The sequence below is a fragment of the Podarcis bocagei genome, assembly GCF_964188305.1.
Source record: "Podarcis bocagei genome assembly, chromosome: 1".
Taxonomy (NCBI): Eukaryota; Metazoa; Chordata; class Lepidosauria; order Squamata; family Lacertidae; genus Podarcis; species Podarcis bocagei.
Window position 1 is genome coordinate 6,441,294 of NC_138125.1, and position 20,642 is coordinate 6,461,935.

At 44.7% G+C, this 20,642-nt stretch overlaps 2 protein-coding genes and 1 long non-coding RNA gene across 4 annotated transcripts in view; 1 reads left to right on the plus strand and 2 right to left on the minus strand.

Moving 5' to 3' along the window:
- Window positions 1-20,642, plus strand: part of LOC308587474 — a 306,756-nt gene that overhangs the window by 176,714 nt on the left and 109,400 nt on the right. The gene's annotated exons all lie outside the window — the stretch shown is intronic.
- The window catches only part of TBPL2 (TATA-box binding protein like 2), a 119,227-nt gene that overhangs the window by 16,870 nt on the left and 81,715 nt on the right, over window positions 1-20,642 (minus strand). The window lies entirely within an intron of this gene.
- On the minus strand, window positions 78-19,996 carry ACTR10 (actin related protein 10). 2 transcript variants are annotated; one of them, XM_081193364.1, is made up of 13 exons: window positions 19,808-19,992; window positions 18,179-18,251; window positions 17,283-17,365; window positions 15,127-15,235; window positions 13,043-13,150; window positions 11,625-11,692; window positions 10,319-10,398; window positions 7,646-7,681; window positions 5,887-5,966; window positions 5,714-5,787; window positions 2,464-2,545; window positions 1,439-1,640; window positions 78-691 (listed from the first exon to the last, which is right to left on the minus strand). In XM_081193364.1, exons 1-13 carry the CDS (start codon window positions 19,882-19,884, stop codon window positions 510-512), a joined length of 1,254 nt encoding a protein of 417 aa, XP_081049490.1. In that variant the 5' UTR covers window positions 19,885-19,992; the 3' UTR covers window positions 78-509. The 2 variants fall into 2 exon arrangements, with proteins under 2 accessions (XP_081049490.1, XP_081049489.1); XM_081193363.1 differs by having other exon boundaries at window positions 5,714-5,966; window positions 19,808-19,996.

Below are 20,642 nucleotides of genomic sequence, written 5' to 3' on the forward strand. Positions count from 1 at the left end.
AAAGCTTTGGGAAACAAGAGTCAGCTGCACGAAAGCTTACTCTAGGAGGATGGGTGGAGAAAATACACACGCACAAATACTGATAAATTGCACATTTTAATGAACTACTGTGAAATAAAACGTTACATTGAGTTTGGCAGAGAACACTGGAAGTGCGGTTTCAGGTTCTGACAAGTTTTAGAATGCTTTAAATAACAGCAAAGGTTGAAAGCTCAGGCCCTTGTAATGACTGTACATATAAATAAACATTATCATTGGGGTATCATCTTAAGTTGGGGAAGCGGAAGTGGCTGATAGCTTGTCTCCTGCTCCGGAATTGGACCCTTGTTGGCTTGCTTGAATGTGTGCTTCCAGCTCCATCACAGTCCAACCTCGGGAGAAGGGAAGAAGGGAGGAAGGGAGGAAGGGAGGAAGGGAGGAAGGGAGGAAGGGAGGAAGGGAGGAAGGAAGGAAGGAAGGAAGGAAGGAAGGGCAGCAATGCAAACAAGACCCGTGTCTCAGCCAGACTCCTACTTCTCTGTGGAAAAGGCCCTTTTCATCAGGGGCGGGGGCGTTTTCCCAACATCAAACATCATTTCCAATGGAGGATTATTGAGGCAGCACCAGTCGGGGATGCGGCCTGTCTGGTTGTAGTATTCTTTCGACACAGAACGACTGCCCAGGATGTCTTGGAGGGCTCCAAAGATTGCTCCTGTAACACGGAACAGAAAGCAGGAATTAAAGACTCTTGGGACAAGAAGCATTTGTTTCATTGGGCTTCATTCGCACTTGGGCACCTCTGGATCGATCTTGGTATGGCCTCAGGGCTAGAGTTGTTATTATTATTTATTATTATTATTATTTGTTAAATTTATATATCACCCTATACCCGGGGGTCTCACATAAAAGATAACAATACATAAAATCAAAGTAAAAACAATAACCCAATAATACCCCCTCCCCCAAAACAGACCTGCATTTTAAAAGGGTACAGAAAGTCGATCAGGTCAGTCAAAGGCCTGGTTAAAAAGGAACGTTTTTGCCTGGCACCTAAAGGTGTATAACGGGGTCAGCAAACTTTTTCAGCAGGGGGCCGGTCCACTGTCCCTCAGACCTTGTGGGGGGCTGGACTAAATTTTGAAAAAAGAAAAAAAAAATGAATGAATTCCTATGCCCCACAAATAACCCAGGGATGTATTTTAAATAAAAGCACACATTCTACTTGTGTAAAAACATGCTGATTCCCAGACCGTCCATGGGCCGGAATTAGAAGGTGATTGGGCCAGATCCGGCTGCCAGGCCTTAGTTTGCCTACCCATGGTGTATAATGAAGGCGCCAGGCAGACTTCCCTGGGGAGAGCATCCCACAGAGGGGGAGCCACTGCAGAGGAGGCCCCGTTCTCGAGTTGTGAGCCCCACAAAGAATCCCAAAGTTAACTCACAGGCGTCTCAGACTTACCTCCTAACCAGGCCACGCAGTTGGGCTTGGCTGGTGGCGTGTGCACTCGGAAGGTCTTGGATGCCAGCATCTCCTTATACTTGGGCTTCTCCACCAGGTGCCTTATCTCTGCCATCAATCTGTGCAGGAATCCTGGCAACATGGCGGTGCCGCCAATCACCAGCAAGTTCTCAGCCAGCTGCTTCCTGGTGTCTATCGGGCACTGGCAGAGAAAGGGAGGAGAGAGAATGATTCACTTGGACCACGGGCTCAACAAGGGCTGGTGTGCAGCTTGCAGGTTTGCCACAATGTCCCTGTTTGTGTAGCGATATACTGATCTGCGGGGGGGGGGGGGGAGGAAAGTGGGCAGCAGATGGCAGGGAGAGGGGCGGATCAACCAGAGGATTGGCAGACAACATGACTGAAACTGCGTGGCTGCCAAGAGGTTCATTGTAGCTTTGCTAAGGAAGCTTATCTTCTGAACTTCCGGCGGAGCCACGGCAATGAAAAGAAGTGTGAGATAACCCTCTGGGGGGTCTCGAGCGGTGTGGCGGTTATTTGAGAGGTTTTGTGAAGTCTACGCGGACCTCAGAACTTCAGGAAGAGATCCTGAGGGACGTGGTACCCAGAAGTGCTCTCTTGCTCCCCGGGTCTTAATAATAGACTCGGGGACGGGATTGAGCTGCGGGCACGAGGGGGGAGCAGCTTCAAACCCACACCGTGAAGTCTCAGGCTTCTTATGAAAGTGGCCAGCTTCCAAAATTAATAACAAATTCGGACTTATAACTGGCGGAGCTAATCCGAGCATTGCTTTAAAACTCTGAACTCTTTAAAATTCGGCGAGTTATGGGGCGCAAAAAGGGAGTCCGTCCCGGCAACTGGGAGAAAATGGCGCACGGCGGAAGGTTGGAGGAAGCTTATCTTCTGCTCTTGGACAGAAGGGCCAGTTAGTTTGCAGAATGAGTGCGCTCTGTATGGTGGGGATGGGAGATTCATCACTGGCGGAGAGGGAGGAACCCAGAGAAGCAAAATGCCAACCATAGTACCTCAACCAGTGAATCCAGGATCAAAGTAGCCACCGATTTTTCTTCGTTGTCCTGCTCAAAAAGTATTTCGACGACAGAATCCCTGTTGGAAAGAAGCAAACGGAGGCTTTTGAGTAATCCAGACGTAGAACAAGGGATCAGAAGACGCCACCCAACTCCTCCCAGCTGCCGAACCGAAGGGGAAAAATCGACATGAGGACACCCACACGGGGCAAAGTTTGTTGCTCCTTCTGTTTGGCTATGCGGGTTTACAAGGCTGCCAGCTGAGCCGTCAGGGATGACAGTGTTTTGGATAGCGACCTCCACATCTACACAGCAAGTCAAAAGAGAACGGCGTTTTTCTATCTCTCTCTCTCTTACTACTAGAACACAGGATAAAACTGAATATTGTAAGATGCAGAACACACAAAATAAAGTCCTGCGCATAGCTAGAATTATGGAATTTCCTTTCCCAAGAGGTAAGGTAAAGGACCCCTGACCATTAGGTCCAGTCATGACCGACTCTGGGGTTGCGCGCTCATCTCGCTCTATAGGCCGAGGGAGCCGGCGTTTGTCCACAGACAGCTTCCGGGTCATGTGGCCAGCAGGACTAAGTCGCTTCTGGTGAACCAGAGCAGCACACGGAAACGCCGTTTACCTTCCCGCTGGAGTGGTACCTATTTATCTACTTGCACTTTGAGGTGTTTTCGAACTGCTAGGTTGGCAGGAGCAGGGACCGAGCAACGGGAGCTCACCCCATCACGGGGATTCGAACCGCCGACCTTCTGATCGGCAAGTCCTAGGCTCTGTGGTTTAACCCACAGCGCCACCTGCGTCCCTTTTTCCCAAGAGGTAATGATGGCCAAAAACTTGGATGGCATTAAAAGAGGATTACAGAAACGTGAGCCCAAGGCAGGCTTCCTCAACCTCGGCCCTCCAGATGCTTTGAGACTACAGTTCCCACCATCCCTGACCACTGGTCCTGCTAGCTAGGGATCATGGGAGTTGTAGGCCAAAAACATATGGAGGGCTGAGGTTGAGGAAGCCTGGCCTAAGGCTATCAATGGCTACTTCTCTCCCCTGTTGTAGGCAGGCTGCCTGTGAAGACCAGCTGCTGGGGAATCCTAAGTAAGGAAACAGTGCTGTTGAACTGTTTGCGAGTTTCCCAGAGACATCTGGCTGGTCAATGGGAGACAACAGTGCTGGACGAGAGAGGCCTCTGGCTTGATCCAGCGGCCAAACTCCTCTTAAAAGGTAAAGGTAAAGGGACCCCTGACCGTTAGGTCCAGTTGTGACCGACCCTGGGGTTGCGGCGCTCATCTCGCTTTATTGGCCGAGGGAGCCAGCGCACAGCTTCTGGGTCATGTGGCCAGCATGACTAAGCCGCTTCTGGCGAACCAGAGCAGTGCAAAGAAACGCCGTTTACCTTCCCGCCGGAGCGGTACCTATTTATCTACTTGCACTCTGACGTGCTTTTGAACTGCTAGGTTGGCAGGAGCAGGGACCAAACAACGGGAGCTCACCCCGTCGCAGGGATTTGAACCGCCGACCTTCTGATCGGCAAGCCCTAGGCTCTGTGGTTTAACCCACAGTGCCACCCACGTCCTTTAAACTCCTCTTATGTCTGTGTTTAAAGGGGGAGGTCGTGGCACGCAGGTGCCACCTGAAATGCTTGCGTGAAAGGTGAAAGTTATTTATTCATTTATTGCATTTATATACCACCTTCATCTTCCTCAAGGTAGTGTAAATGGTTCTTCTCCTCCTCCCCATTTCATCCTCACAACAACCCTGCGAGGTAGGTCAGGCTCAGAGATGGTGACTGGCCCAAGATCACCCAGAGAGCTTCATGGCTGGCTGGAGATTTGAACCATGGTGTCTCTCTCTCTCTCTCTTTTACATTTTTATTGGTTTTTTTAACATATCATTTCCAACAATCATATAACATAACTTCTTATCTTGGAGGGACACGGGTGGCGCTGTGGGTTAAACCACAGAGCCTAGGACTTGCCGATCAGAAGGTCGGCGGTTTGAATCCCCGCGACGGGGTGAGCTCCCGTTGCTCGGTCCCAGCTCCTGCCAACCTAGCAATTTGAAAGGACGTCAAAGTGCAAGTAGATAAATAGGTACCGCTCTGGCGGGAAGGTAAACGGCGTTTCCGTGCACTGCTCTGGTTCGCCAGAAGCGGCTTAGTCATGCTGGCCACATGACCCGGAAGCTGTACGCTGGCTCCCTCGGCCAATAAAGCGAGATGAGCGTCGCAACCCCAGAGTCGGCCACGACTGGACCTAATGGTCAGTGGTTCCTTTACCTTTACCTTCTTGTCTTATACAATATTTTAGACTTCCATCAACACCTCTGATGATTTTTTGTTCTTTTTCACTTAATCTGCATTTCTTAATCTCTCTATTACACTAAATTATCATTAACTAACAATTCTTCTCATGGTCTTTCTTGCAATATTTCAAATGGTCCTCCCTACAAAACTCCTTGCAACCCTACTAGCGTGATCTGTTCATTACCATTTGAACCATGCTCTCTCAAAGTCATAGTCCAACACTCTAACCCCACACTGGCACAATGGATGGGCAACTTATTCTATTATCAAAATAAAAAAAAATCCTTCCTGTAGCACCTTAAAGACCAACTAAGTTAGTTCTTGGTATAAGCTTTCGTGTGCATGCACGCTTCTTCAGATACACATGTGTATCTGAAGAAGTGTGCATGCACACGAAAGCTTATACCAAGAACTAACTTAGTTGGTCTTTAAGGTGCTACAGGAAGGAATTTTTTTTATTTTGACTATGGCAGACCAACACGGCTACCTATCTGTAACTTATTCTATTATTTTATTTTAAAGATAAAATTATTTAATTTTCAGATTTTGAAATTTACAAGCATTCGTCAACCAACCAAAAAAAGGAGAGAATTCCATAAATTCCCATGTACTTCCTCCCCTTTTTGGGTCCTTATGTTAACTTTTTTCCCTCCTGCATCTTCTCTATTCATCCAATTCTATTAGATCACCATTACAACCACAGTCCAACATTCAATTAGAAGTATCATTCCAATCCTGCTAAAAATTTTAATTGTTCACAATGATTTTGAAGATAAATTATATATTTCCCCCATTCCTTATTAACATTTTGGTCTCTCCTATTCCTTATTCTTCTGGTCATTTTGGCCATTCCAGCATAGTACATCAGCTTAATCTGCGACGGATGGGCAACTTCACTCCTGCTTTCACGCTGCAAAACCCCACTGTGTTTCTAACCTGATTGCTCCGTTCACGTGCAAAATCTTCTCTCCGTCCAACGGATAGTCCACGTCTGGAGGTGGAGTGGGGCGCTGCAATACAAGAGAGACTGTCAGAAGGCGAAAAGCAAAAGAGAAGGAAATCAAGTTCATTCTTACTGAAAGGGGAAATCCAGCTGCTTCCTCGCATACCTCAGCGCTGCCGTCGAGGTTGAATTTCGCCGCCTGGATTTTCAGCCCCCGCTGGAGGTCGCTCACGAAACAGGTGCGAACTTTGGAGACGAGCAGAAATGGTTTCAGAACTGTTCTCAGCCTAACAGTCTATACCAGTGGTTCTCAACCTGTGGTTCCCCAGTTGTTGGACTACAACTCCCATCATCCCTGAGCTCTGGCCTTGCTAGCTAGGGATGATGGGAGTTGTAGTCCAACCACATCTGGGGACCCACAGGTTGAGAACTGCTGGTCTATACAGTCCTTTTAATGGGTGTACGGATGGGAGGTTGCCTGCTCTTGACATACTCAGTATACCTGAAGGAGCATCTCCACCCCCATTGTTCTGCCCAGACACTGAGGTCCAGCGCCGAGGGCCTTCTGGCGGTTCCCTCACTGCGAGAAGCAAAGCTACAGGGAACCAGGCAGAGGGCCTTCTCGGGGGTGGCGCCCGTCCTGTGGAACGCCCTCCCTTCAGATGTCAAAGCGATCAACAATTACCTGACATTCAGAAGACATCTGAAGGCAGCCCTGTTCAGGGAAGTTTTTAATGTGTGATTTTAGTGTATTTTTGGTTTATATGGAAGCCGCCCAGAGTGGCTGGGGAAACCCAGCCAGATGGATGGGCAGGGTACAAACAAACAATAAATAAATAAATATAATAATAATAATAATAATAATAATAATAATAATAATAATAAGTCACCTGAGGCCCAGGCGGCCTCACTGTTGCAATGTGCCTTCCATCAGCTTCGACATGTGGCCCATGTGCGCTCCTATCTGGAGAGGGATAGCTTAACTTCTGTTGTCTATGCTCTGTATCCTCTAGGCTGGATTACTGCAATGCATTATATGTGGGGCTGCCTCTGAAGACTGTTCAGAAACTTCAGCTAGTGCAGAATTCAGCGGTCAGGTTACTCACCGGAGCAGGCCGGTTTGAGCATATTACACTGATCATGGTGGAAAAAGCCAATGATTAAAAATATATATATCAAAAAAATGGGATTTTTTTTATTTAAATTGGATTTTTTAAAATTTAAACTGGATTTTTAAAATAAAATGCTTTTGGAGGAAAAATCTTTCTAAAGATAGTTTTCTATTTAAGTTACGTTATAGTGCAAAGGCTATTCATCAGGAAATAAGGATTTGTTTAAAGTTTTTCATGTGTGCTAAAACTCATTTAAGGTTGGGTGTTTTTTTAAATTCTTTAAACACATCAGTTAACAAACATGGATACATATGTTATAATGTTATTGTTTTAGTTAAATAAATTATTTAAACAGTTATTAAGGAAATGTTTATTTTCCCCCTTCCAATAAAGTACAGCAGAAAAGTTGTCCAAATACAGCTAACTTATTAAACCTCAAAATAATTTCATAATTATCTGTCAATGCATTTCTAATAATATAACCAAATCAGTAATTTTTGATATAACTGTAAATACTACTCTGAAAAATTATTATTCCAAAAATGAAACCTTCATCTGGTTGTAAATATTAAGATTATACCAACAAGAATGAGGCAATCTATTAAAATCAAGGCAATCCATTTTAGGAATGGTTTGCTCCCTCCACTGAAATGGGAGGTGGAAATTGCCTACCAAAGTTTACAAATCTGTGCTCCCTTTCCTGGGAATAAGTCCCACTGAACTCAACCTTTCTTCAATCTATTTCATAGCTCTAAAGATGGCGATTTCTGGATGAAAGGAAAGCGAAGATTTGTATGAAGGCAGTCATCTTACCTTTGATGTCTTCTACAATGTCTTCTGGAACAGAACCTAAAATACAGGATGATGATGATTATACCCCACCCTTTTCCCTTACAGGGACTCAAGGCGGCTTACAGATAAAATAGGTTTAGCTCAAACAGCATCAACAGAACTGTAAGCACCCAAAGACAGAATGCACTTAGAATTTAGTACAAATGAGCAGAAGAGTCCTTCAAAATAATCCAATTATTAAAAACACACATATTCTCTACAGTAACAAGACAACTGCAGTGTGTGGAACCTTGCGCCTCATCCTTCAGACACCTGATAACTGTTACGATATAGAAGCAATGCGGCCGCGAGCTGCTAGCTTGAAAGCAAAACATAATGGGAATGTTGGGACTGTTCCGTGGGAAACAGAGGGACAGTCTATTCACAGTGCGAAGCACCGGAATTAGCTCAGAGTGTAATATGAGCTGTACAGGAAGTACAGGAGGAGTTTGTCTCTCGGCTGCTGGAGTTTGAAGAGAGCAGACATGTTTTCTGTAACGCTGCAAAGACAGAAATAAAGGCATGTAAATACATTTCTGTCTATCTCTTTCCCCTGCCGGGGGGGGGGGGCCGGAAAGAGGGGGGGTGTTCTTCTCACGCTGAGAAGGATCGCCTATCGCGACCTGCCGGGGAATGCAGACAGGGAGGTCAACTGGAGATCAAGCCGGGTGCCTGGAGAGTGGCCAGTTTCTCCTGATAAAGGCTTGATTCCCAACATCTGGTAGCAGAGGATGGTTTTGATCCATGAAAGCAACAAGAGAGGTTGATGGATCGTACTTCATCCTCTGCAAGAAACTAAGGAAGATATGGTAGCGTGCGGATGGAAGCTACAAGGACGGCTGAGCACCGGAGGAGGTGTTTTTGCACCAAATTATGCAGCAGAGCAGGGAATATTGTCTCTGAATATTGTCCTCAGGCCCAACTTGAGGCTTCCCAGAGGCAGCCATCGTGAGAAAAGGGTGCAGATGAGTCTTTGGTCTGATCCAGCAGAAGGGCTCTTATGTTTTCAACCAACATGCTCATGGCTGGAAACCAACAGATTCAGTAATGCATGTGGATCACTGCTTCTTAGGGGCAATAAGAATTCATGAACCATTTCTGACACTCCCTTTTCTAACTTGAAAAAGGTTTGCTTTCTACTTTTCTTTTAGTAACAATAATCGGATGGGAGGTGGAAAATGAGCGAGGTCCCAACTAAAGAAGAATGGCAACTTAAGCTGATGGAATATGCACAGATTGCAGACTTAAAATCATAGAATCATAGAGTTGGAAGAGACCACAAGGGCCATCGAGTCCAACCCCCTGCCAAGCAGGAAACACCATCAGAGCACTCCTGACATATGGTTGTCAAGCCTCTGCTTAAAGACCTCCAAAGTAGGAGACTCCACCACACTCCTTGGCAGCAAATTCCACTGTCAAACAGCTCTTACTGTCAGGAAGTTCTTCCTAATGTTTAGGTGGAATCTTCTTTCTTGTAGTTTGGATCCATTGCTCCGTGTCCGCTTCTCTGGAGCAGCAGAAAACAACCTTTCTCCCTCCTCTATGTGACATCCTTTTATATATTTGAACATGGCTATCATATCACCCCTTAACCTCCTCTTCTCCAGGCTAAACATGCCCAGCTCCCTTAGCCGTTCCTCATAAGGCATCGTTTCCAGGCCTTTGACCATTTTGGTTGCCCTCCTCTGGACACGTTCCAGTTTGTCAGTGTCCTTCTTGAACTGTGGTGCCCAGAACTGGACACAGTACTCCAGGTGAGGTCTGACCAGAGCAGAATACAGTGGCACTATTACTTCCCTTGATCTAGATGCTATACTCCTATTGATGCAGCCCAGAATTGCTTTGGCTTTTTTAGCTGCCGCGTCACACTGACTTCAACATATACAGGTGAAACTCGAAAAATTAGAATATTGTGGAAAAGTTCATTTATTTCAGTAATTCAACTTAAAAGGTGAAACTAATATATGAGATAGACTCACGACATGCAAAGCGAGATATGCTTCTACTCCTCAGAGGTCCAATATTGCTCTATTTGCAATCCTTGTTTTGCTGATTTCATTTAATATTCTAATTTTCTGAGATAGTTAATTTGGGGTTTTCATCAGCTGTACGCCATGATCATCACAATTATAACAAATAAAGGCTTGACATATCTCACTTTGCATATCATGAGTCTATCTCATATATTAGTCTCACCTTTTAAGTTGAATTACTGAAATAAATGAACTTTTCCACAATATTCTAATTTTTTGAGTTTCACCTGTAGAATAAGAGAACAAGAAGAACACACATTAAAGAAGATTGGAAAACGTTTACTGTATATATGTAAAATAATTATGTACAGATGAAAATGCTGGCAGCATTAAGATTAATTCAACAGTGAAAAATTTTTTTGATGGACATAATAATGGAAAATTGGTATAGTTTTTGTAAAATATGCAGGGATTTAAGATATGCAATCTGAACCACAGAAAGAGAAAGGAAGTCATTGATATTTCAAGTATGTAAAATGTTTATCTGAAATTGTAAAACAGAAAATTTAATAAAAACTATATTTTTAAAAAATCGAATGGGAGGAGAGGGGATTTAGCACATTCTCCTCTGAACAGTTCCAATAAGCAACACCCGCCTCTCATTAATTGTAATAATAGTTACCCATCACCGAGGGAAGGCTCTGTCCTTTGGTGGTTCCTGTATCCACAGTGCTTTGCTCCAGCAGCTGGTACTCCAGTTCTCTAAAGGATTGCAAAAAAGGTGATTTAGCAAAAAATAGCATTCAGGCAACACGGTGCATACACACAACAAACCATTTCCAACTTTCTGCTCCTAGTACAGTGGTGCCTCGCAAGACGAAAAGAATCCGTTCCGTGAGTCTCTTCGTCTTGCGGTTTTTTGTCTTGCGAAGCAAGCCCATTAGCTGCTTAGCGGATTAGCGCTATTAGCGGCTTAGCGGATCAGCTGATAAGCGGTTTAGCGGATCAGCTGTTAAGCGGCTTAGCGGATCAGCTGATAAGCGGCTTAGCGGATCAGCTGTTAAGCGGCTTAGCTGCTTAGGATCAGCTGATAAGCGGCTTAGCGGCTTGGGAAGGGGGGGGGAGGAAAAACCCCCGCAGGAACTCGCATGACATTTTCGTCTTGCGAAGCAAGCCCATAGGAAATTCGTTTTGCGAAGCACCTCCAAAACGGAAAACCCTTTCGTCTAGCGGGTTTTCCGTCTTGCGAGGCATTCGTCTTGCGGGGCACCACTGTATTTATGAGACGGACAGTGGCTCACCGCCAGCCAATGTTAACTACTCCACAAAGGCCTGCAAGGCAACTGGAGGATGCTCTCACGTTTCAGATGTCATGCTTGGAGGACTGGTGGGAAATCTTTCTCCTTATGAGCAGCAAAAAAAAAAGCTAACGCTATTCTAGGCTGCATCAAAAGAAGTCTAGCGTCCAGATCAAGGGAAGGAATAGTACTACTCTGTTCTGCCTTGGTCAGACCACACCTGGAATACTGTGTCCAGTTCTGGGTGCCACAATTTAAGAAAGATGTTGACAAGCTGGAATGAGTGCAGAGGAAGTGCAACCAAGATGCTAAAGGGTCTGGAAGCCAAGCCTTATGAGGAATGGAAGGAGGAGTTGGGTAAGAGGAGGTTGAGAGGAGATATGAGAGCCATCTACAAATATCTAAAGGGACGTCACATGGAAGATGGAGAAAGCTTGTTTTCTCCTGTTCCAGTGGATTCAAATTACAAGAAAGGAGAATCCAACTAAACATCGGGCAAAACTTTCTGACAGTAAGAGCTGCTTGGCAGTGGAATGGAAGGTTGTGGACTTTCTTTGGAGGTTTTTAAGCAGAGGTTGGCTGACTATCTGTCATGGATGCTTTAGTTCAGATTCCTGCATTGCAGGGGGTTGGACTAGGTGTCCCACAGGGTCCCATTCAACTTTGCAAAAATATTTTCTGACAACTTACTTGTGAATGGCTTTTCCTCCCAATGGTAGTGCCCCCCAGCAGTTCAGAACTGGAATTCCTTCATAGATCTGCAAGCAGCTAAGGATGTTTCATGAATAGTATTTACGATATACCAGGTACAAGAATCACACAAGCACCATCTTTCTAACAGCTCCTTCCTTTTCCATACAATCAACTGACAAGTCAAATGGGCCAAAGAGGAAAGAAGATAAACTTATAGAATCATAGAATCATAGAGTTGGAAGAGACCACAAGGGCCATCGAGTCCAACCCCCTGCCAAGCAGGAAACAAACTTATATTGTTTGGCTCCAAATACAGCAGCCCTGAGCTCTCCAAAAGCTTGAGAAATGTCTTTTGGAGGGCTGGAAGTAATCCAGTGACACACTATCTTTTTGTTTTAATTACAGGTAGGTAGCCGTGTTGGTCTGCCGTAGTCGAAACAAAATAAAAAAAATCCTTCCAGTAGCACCTTAGAGACCAACTAAGTTTGTTATTGGTATGAGCTTTCATGGTCTTACAGGAAAAAGCAAGGGGTGAGATGGCCGAGATAGCTTTATCATGTATAATGAGATAAGAATCCAATGTCTCTATTCAGACCAGGTCTCTCCATGGTTTTAAGTATGGTAATAAGTTGCAATTCAGCAACTTCTCTTTCCAATCTATTTCTGAAATTCTTTTGTAATAAGACAGTTACTTTGAGATCTTATATGGAATGTTCTCCTATTTTTAGCCATCTCACACATTGCTTTTTAATAAAAAATTCCTTCCTGTAGCACCTTAAAGACCAACTAAGTTAGTTCTTGGTATAAGCTTTCGTGTGCATGCTACAGGAAGGAATTTTTTTATTTTGACTATGGCAGACCAACACGGCTACCCATCTGTAATTGCTTTTTAATGTAAGCCCAACTGCAGTCGTTAACAGTCGTCAACAGGTTTACCACACCTATCAGCCAATCACCCATTCCCACCACCCTTCTGAGTAATACCTCTCCCCACCCTCTCACTATATATAAGGGTCCCGTGACTTCTGTTTCAGTGTATCTAAAGAAGTGTGCATGCACACGAAAGCTCATTCCAATAACAAACTTAGTTGGTCTCTAAGGTGCTACTGAAGAAATTTTTTTATTTTCTTTCGACTATCTTTTTGTATTCATGATATGGAAAGAGGGAGAATGTGAGACAGAAAGGAATGGAATTGTGATGAAAGCATGTTGCAGAAGCAAGTGTGACCTCATAAGGCCAGCATGGGTAAGAATCAAGTGACTTCCGAAAGTTTGGCAAAGACAGACATGAGACAAACAGGCCTCTCCACCCACCCAATGATGCCGTTGTGGTGGTTGACTGTGGGAGTTAAAAGCTGTCTTGATTAATGTTTTCCTCTTGAAGTAGTCACACCGGAGGGTAAAAAAAAAGATACAGGGAGCACCATACTTTCTGTGTAGCCACAATCCAAGACCATAGCAGAATTGATCCCAAGGGTCAGGAGAGACATCAGGTGGCCTGGGGCAAAGAGCACAGAAGGAACCTGGAAGGAACACAGAGGTGACAAGCTGAACACATTGCAAGAAAATTTAGAAGGTCTGGAAGCATCAAGCACCTGCTTTTCTGAGGCAACTGGTAGCTAAGGTTCAAAAGGATATGGGCCTATAAAACTCTATAAATTTCTATAGTACCATGCTTTACCATCTTGAGCCCTCATATTCAAATACAGTGGTGCCTCGCAAGACGAAAAGAATCCGTTCTGTGATTCTCTTCGTCTAGCGGTTTTTTCATCTTGTGAAGCAAGCCCATTGACGGATTAGCGGATTAGCGCTATTAGCGGCTTTTAGCGGCTTATCTGCTGATCGGATCAGCTGATAAGCGGCTTAGCGTCTTAGAAAAAGGGGGGAAGGAAAAAAAACCCAGCAGGAACTCGCAAGACATTGTCGTCTTGCGAAGCAAGCCCATAGGAAATTCGTTTTGCGAAGCACCTCCAAAACGGAAAATTCTTTCGTCTAGTGAGTTTTCCGTCTTGCGAGGCATTCGTCTTGCGGGGCACCACTGTAATTATCATGCAGTGAGACAGGCTACTGCTCTTCCCTTTAGATGTATTTGAAAGAGGGAGCTAAGTCCCATCTGCATGATACATTTAAAGCAGCACCACTTTAGACAGCCATGGTTTCCCTCAAAGAATCCTGGGAGCTGTAGTTTTCTACGGGAGCTGGGAGTTGTTAGGAGACCCCCATTTCCCACACAGAGCTACAATTCCCAGAATTCCCTGGGAAGAGTGATTGTTAAATCACTATGGGAATTGCACCCACATAAAACTACATCTCCCAGGGTTCTTTGGGGGAAGCCGCCATCATGTTTAAAGTGGTAGGATACTGGGTTGGACATAATAGTGCAGATGGGACCTTAAGAGTGTTTGTAGCCTGGGACGCCTAGGGCACTAGGTTGGAGAAAGCTGCCCTTGTGATAACAGAGCTGGGCTTTTGGACTGGTGGCGCCAGTGTTCTGGAATTCCTTCCCTGCTAAAATATGAGTGGCCCCCATCAGTACTGGCATTCCGCCGGCTCTTGGAAGACACAGCTGTTTAGACAAGCATTCTCCTGCTCTCTTGATCTGAAGATCCTGTTTTAACCACTGCGCTGTTTTAATGAGCTTGCTGCATATTTTAACTATGGATATTCATTTTAATGTTTCGGTGAAATTGTGTCTTTTAATTACGTAGATGGACTTTTTCAACACTGGCCCCGGCCTGGTGGAACACTCTGTCTCATGAGACCAGGGCCCTGCAGGATCTGATTTCTTTCCGCAGGGCCTGTAAGACAGAGTTGTTCCGCCTGGCCTTTGGCTTGGAGTCAAGCCTTTCTTTTTTCCTTTCTCCTCCTGTGATGAGGCTGCATTTTAATGGTTCAATGTTGTATTTTAATCTTGTTTTTAAGTTGTATTCATTCAACTTGTTTTTATTATTGCTTATTGCTTGTTAGCGCCCTCCCTGAGCCTGGCCTTGGCTGGGGAGGGCGGGGTATAAATAAAATATATTATTATATTAATATTTATAAACAATCCTAATAATTCAGCACTCTTCTGTAGGTGCAAGGGCTCTGATATACACACAAATCTCAATAGAGCTTCCTCTTGCCTTTGACTAGCTCTGTGAATACCTGTCTACCCTGCCTATTCAGGTTGGTATGGAAAACTTTGCGAGTGAGGATGCTCCATAAGCACCACTGGGGCAGGTACGGGGTTCTAGGCTGCACCACCCAGCAGGTTCATGTTGGAACTGCAAAGGCAGGTCTCCAGCACCTGGCCATCTTATTAAGCTCCATTTTTAAGGGGATTGCTTTGCAGGTGCTGTTGTGGAACTGAGCCGAGATCCAGGCTTTGGCCATTATTCAACCGTTAATACAGCAGCTACTGAAAAGCCCAGGTGAGCTCAGCAGCTGCTTTCCCCACAAGCAAGCCAAGAAACCTAGACAAGTAGACAGGTAGCTGCAGCAGACGTCTGGAATGTATTACCTCAAAATATTTGAACAAAACCCTTGTAAGCGTCTCTCTGAAATGGGAGGGGCACAGGACAGACTCCACAATCACAACACGGCGGTCTCGGGGGTTTACCAGCAAGTGCCTGAAAAGTGAAGATGAGACCAGAAAGCAGAATCAACAGCTGGCACCTCTTCTTGTAAAATTAATCACCCCCGGTCAAGACTTTGGTGATTTCCACATACAGATAGGTAGCCGTGTTGGTCTGCCATAGTCAAAATAAAAAAATTCCTTCCAGTAGCACCTTAAAGACCAACTAAGTTAGTTCTTGGTATGAGCTTTCGTGTGCAGTAGGAGAACACTTCAATCTCCCAGGACATTCTATACAAGATTTCAAAGTAGCTGTTTTACTACAAAGGAATTTCAGAAATAGACTGGAAAGAGAAGCTGCTGAATTGCAACTCATTACCAAACTTAAAACCATGGATAGACCTGGTCTGAACAGAGACATTGGATTCTTATCTCATTATACATGACTAAGCCATCTCTCACCTTCTCACCCCTTGCCTTTTCCTGTAAGACCTATTACAGTCGTTAAGAGTCGTCAACAGGCTCATCTCAGCTATCTGCCAATCTCCCATTCCCACCACCCTTCTGAGTAATACCCCTCCCCACCTTCTCACTATATAGAAGGATCTGGCAACTTCTGTTTCAGTGTATCTGAAGAAGTGTGCATGCACACGAAAGCTCATACCAAGAACTAACTTAGTTGGTCTTTAAGGTGCTACTGGAAGGAATTTTTTTATTGTGATTTCCACAGTCACTCAACATAGGCTGCAATCCATTGTATGGGATTCAATCCCTTCAAACACAGTGGGACTTACTTCATTGTAGACGGGACTGCATAGCTAATTAAGAAAACAACAGGAGCCAGAAATAATGTTGTATGGATGGGACTGGGATGGGAGAATGGGCAGAGCCACATGTTGGAACGCTGCCTCTTGGCACAGAAAAATATGAGGAAGGAGACCCAGCCTTCCCTTACTTACAGGCCGGAAAACAGATTATGTTGCTCTTTAAAGTTGCTATGACCTTTCTGAGACAGGACATTTTCTTCATGGTTTATGAAGAGCTTAATTCCAAAAGGGGCTTAAGTCAATTTTGAGAAAAACCCCAATTTTGACAAAACCCCCAATTTTGACCTGGAGATGTTGCCATGAGTCCTACCAATACAAAATAAAAAATCTTGTATAAATTTTGGGCCTAAGTCATTGTTAGCAAGCCTTGAAAATCGTGTCTGCATTCAAAAAAGGCGCTAGCCAGAAATAATTTTCTTCCAAATGGAATGTTGGTCAAAACTGACTCAAGCCCCTTTTGGAATTAAACTCTTCATATGGCATGGGCGGAGAAACTTTGGCTTGTGGGCCGAATAAGACCCAGCACTGGTCCCAATATGGCTTGCGAGGCAGTCGCCCCTACCCAAATCATGCCCACCTGCCCCACACCTGATATCACAAGCAGTAATTCAAGGATGTGGCCTTGAAGGAACAATCAGGACTTCCAAATGAGCTCCTGAATGAAAGTTTACTAGCAGGGCTTGTTGAGTGGTTGACTCTGACAGTGAGCCCCATTTAGATTAGCTGCACTAAGGAGTTTCCCACTAGAAACTCCCTAGTGCTGTCGAGGTGGTTTGCTGCCTGCAGGCGCATTTTGGTTTCAAGCTGAAATTGCAGATGGACATTTTTCTTCTAAAAACACTGTCATTCTGATGTCAGGTGACTGGCTTGCAGGGGAAGGGTGGATCCAATATTATCCAGTTCCCAATTCCCAATACAAGGTTCCAGCCCATCCTGGCTTAGCCTAACGTACAAGCCCAAGCACAGAATTCCTGTGTCTTAGGCTACGTATGATTCAAAGAGTGCTGCAGGTCAGAATGGTCTTTGAGGCAGCGAGGGTGCCCCTTACCTGTTTTACACAGACAATCTGAGCTCAACGCTAAGAGCAGCCACCTCCCGATTCTGGGAGCCTCTTCACAGACGCAGCACCAAATTATGTACAATTCAAATGCGGATGTAGACTTTATAATGCTTGATACAACCATTATGATACTGTATTGCAACAGGATACCTAAGCAATCCATTTCCTAGTCAATCGCTTGTTAGAGGAAAAGTCATTACAGCGGCATATCCTACCTGAAGTATAACATGTGGATGAACTCCTTCAGGTACGAATATAACTCCTCTGTATTGATGTTGTATTGAACAACTTTGACAGGCTGTGAAAGAAGTCCATTTGAAACAGTTTTAACATCGTCATCACGCACACTGAATTGGCTTCAAAAATAACAACAGGTTTTTTCTCGATAGTTGTAATCTAGTAGGAACCTAGTGAACTTTTTCCTGTGCAAGACCCCTATGCAAGCAGCCCATGACTGGTCTAGCTAACAAAGCTCCTCCTTCTCCTCAGTCTCTCTCTCATCTCCTAGTCCAGTCCGCCTTGCTTAGGGTAAGATGCCATCCAATGTCACTACTGCCACCCGACAACTGGTGTTTAGCTAGGAGGATTATTCGCAAGACCCCAGAGAGCTTAAGCACATCCTTCAACCCCTTGTATTTATGGCTACATCAGTTTAAGGCCACATGACTTGTCATTCTATCCTATGAGGTCTCAGCAACTTACACAGAAATGCAGCATCACTTATCCCAGTAATTATACAGATATTGATAGAGAAGGAATTACATCAGATAAATCTGTCAAACACAGGACTTATTTCAACTTATTTCAAAAATAAGGCCCAGCCATTTTTTATGTTTTATTTATTGTAGATGGATGATGGCGGGATGTTTTCGCTACTGAACTCAAGCAACCAAAACAACTAAATCTTGCTTCCCTGTCTTTCCTCCATTTCCTTCCCAGCGTTGAACTCAGATTATAATCTTCTCAGGACACAATAACAATAATACTAAAGAAAAATTAACGTTAGCGTTATAGACGTTAACACAGATAAAATACCTTACATGGATTTGCATTCAATAAGCTTTTAATATACAGCAAAAGTCAGCCATTTAAACAAAAAAAGGGGGCCTACCTTTGAAATTCCAGGTTTCTTTATTTCGCTAGGGATAACACATCTTGGCCCTGTTTCGCCTGCAAAGCCACACCTGGAATTTTACGATTGAATAGTAAATGTGTGTATTTCTATAAATATACCAACCTATTCCAAAGAACTTTGTCTGGATTGGCAACAGAAGAAAATGCTTTTAGCCAGCAACCCACAGTGTCTTTGGTAAAGGCAGCAGCACTGGGTTTTTTTTAATTTTGGAGAAAAGGCGAGTGAGAGGCAGCGTGATAGAAGTTCGTAAAATCACATTATGGCGTTTTGGAGAGCTAGCATGCGAACATACATACATGCATCAATTTATTTGTTGCTGTTTTTTAGTAATAATAATTGAATTTATATACCGCCCTACACCTGGAGGTTTCAGAGCGGTTCACAGAATAGAATCAAAATATAAAACCACAAAATACATATCATCTCAGGGTGATACTACTACTGCTGCTAATAATAACAACAACAGGTATTAATATACCACCTTATACCCGGAGGTCTCAGGGCGGTTCACAGAATAAAATCAAAATATAAAACCACATAAATATAAATATACAAAATATAAAACCACATAAAACCATATAAAAATACAAAATATAAAACCACATAAAATCCAAATAAAACCAATATAAAACCACATAAAATCCAAATAAAACCAATATAAAACCACATATAATCCAAATAAAAGCAACAGCCCAATAACCCCCCTCCTTTACTTAGTGCCCTTTTTGATTCATTTGAATGAAAAGCGGCCTAGAAATAAACCAAAACCAAACCAAAACCAAATTTCCAGGTCTGCGACATCCCTCCTGGAAGTAAATAGGAGCGAAAGGCAAAAATATGACGTCAACTTGCAAAAGGAGAGGTGCCAAAACATCACGTAGTTTTGTGTTTATATCTTGTATTTCTATGCTGTGATCTGCCCTGATCTATGGATCAAGGGCGGTAGAAAATATTATTATTATTACTACAGTGATACCTTGGGTTAAGTATTTAATTCATTCCGGAGGTCCGTTCTTAACCTGAAACTGTTCTTAACCTGAGGTACCACTTTAGCTAATGGGGCCTCCAACTGCCGCCGTGCGATTTCTGTTCTCATCCTGAAGCAAAGTTCTTAACCTGAGGTACTATTTCTGGGTTAGCGGAGTCTGTAACCTGAAGCGTCTGTAACCCGAGGTACCACTGTACTGGGCCGAGGCCGTTTAGGGCTTTAAAGGGCTTTGAAGTTGACATATGTTCTCCTTTCCCCAATACAGTGGTACCTCGGGTTAAGTACTTAATTCGTTCTGGAGGTCCGTACTTAACCTGAAACTGTTCTTAACCTGAAGCACCACTTTAGCTAATGGGGCCTACTGCTACTGCCACGCGATTTCTGTTCTCATCCAGAAGCAAAGTTCTTAACCCGAGGTACTATTTCTGGTTTAGAGGAGTCTGTAACCTGAAGCGTCTGTAACCCGAGGTACCACTGTGTTGTTATTATTATTAACGCGAGGGGGCGGAGAGGGCAATAACAACAACAACAAATAAGCGAGAGGGGGGGCGGGGAGGGTCGGCGACGCCCAGAGGAAGAAGGAGGCGGGGGGGGATAAATCGAGGGACGCCTCTCACTTGGTGAAGGCCGCGCCCAGGTCGATCACCACCGCGGTCTTCTCGCCGCCGCTCCCGAGGCCCTCGTAAAGCGGCATCGCGGCGGCTGCCCTCGGGACGACGACGAGGAGGAAGAAGAGGAGGCAAAACCCCAATAAATGCCAGTTTGGGAAAAGGGGAGGGGGCCTTCTTCACTGGGTGGCGCGCTGAGCTGAATGGCTGGCGGGGCGGGGGCCTTTCGCCTCAGAAGGCGCGTTTCAGGCTGCCCAACATGCCGCCTGATCCCGGGGGTTATTTATGACGCCCTCGTTTCTTTCCGCACGTCTTCTCCTTAACTCCACAGAGTTGTGGTTGTTTGTCTGAAGAGCCACAAGCGCCCCTCGTTTCTCCTCGCCGCCCCTAGGTTCGGCAGGCAATGCGGTAGACACCCCACCGCCGTCGCTGGGCGTAGAGTTGAGGCTGGCGACGGAAAGGGGAGAGTAAAGGGGGCGCAGTCTAACGAAGTGGAAGCCACATTTCCGGGTGTCGTTGGGATGCTCGATATGAAATCTCCCACTTGGGTGTCACGGCTGGTGGTGCATTCACACGAGCTAGGGGGGCTGCCGTTTTGAGATCCCTTCCACAAGAATGAAGAGTGGTCATGAAATATACTTTTGATCATAAATGATTGAAACTGCAAAAGAATAAAAAAACATTCCCTGACGTGTTTTAGGGATGCTAACTACAACTGATTGGTTCAAAAATGGGAAAGGAGTACGACAAGGCTGTATATTGTCTCCCTGATTATTTAACATAACTGTATATGCAGAATTCATCATGCGAAAGGCTGGGCTGGATGAATCCCAAGCTGGAATTA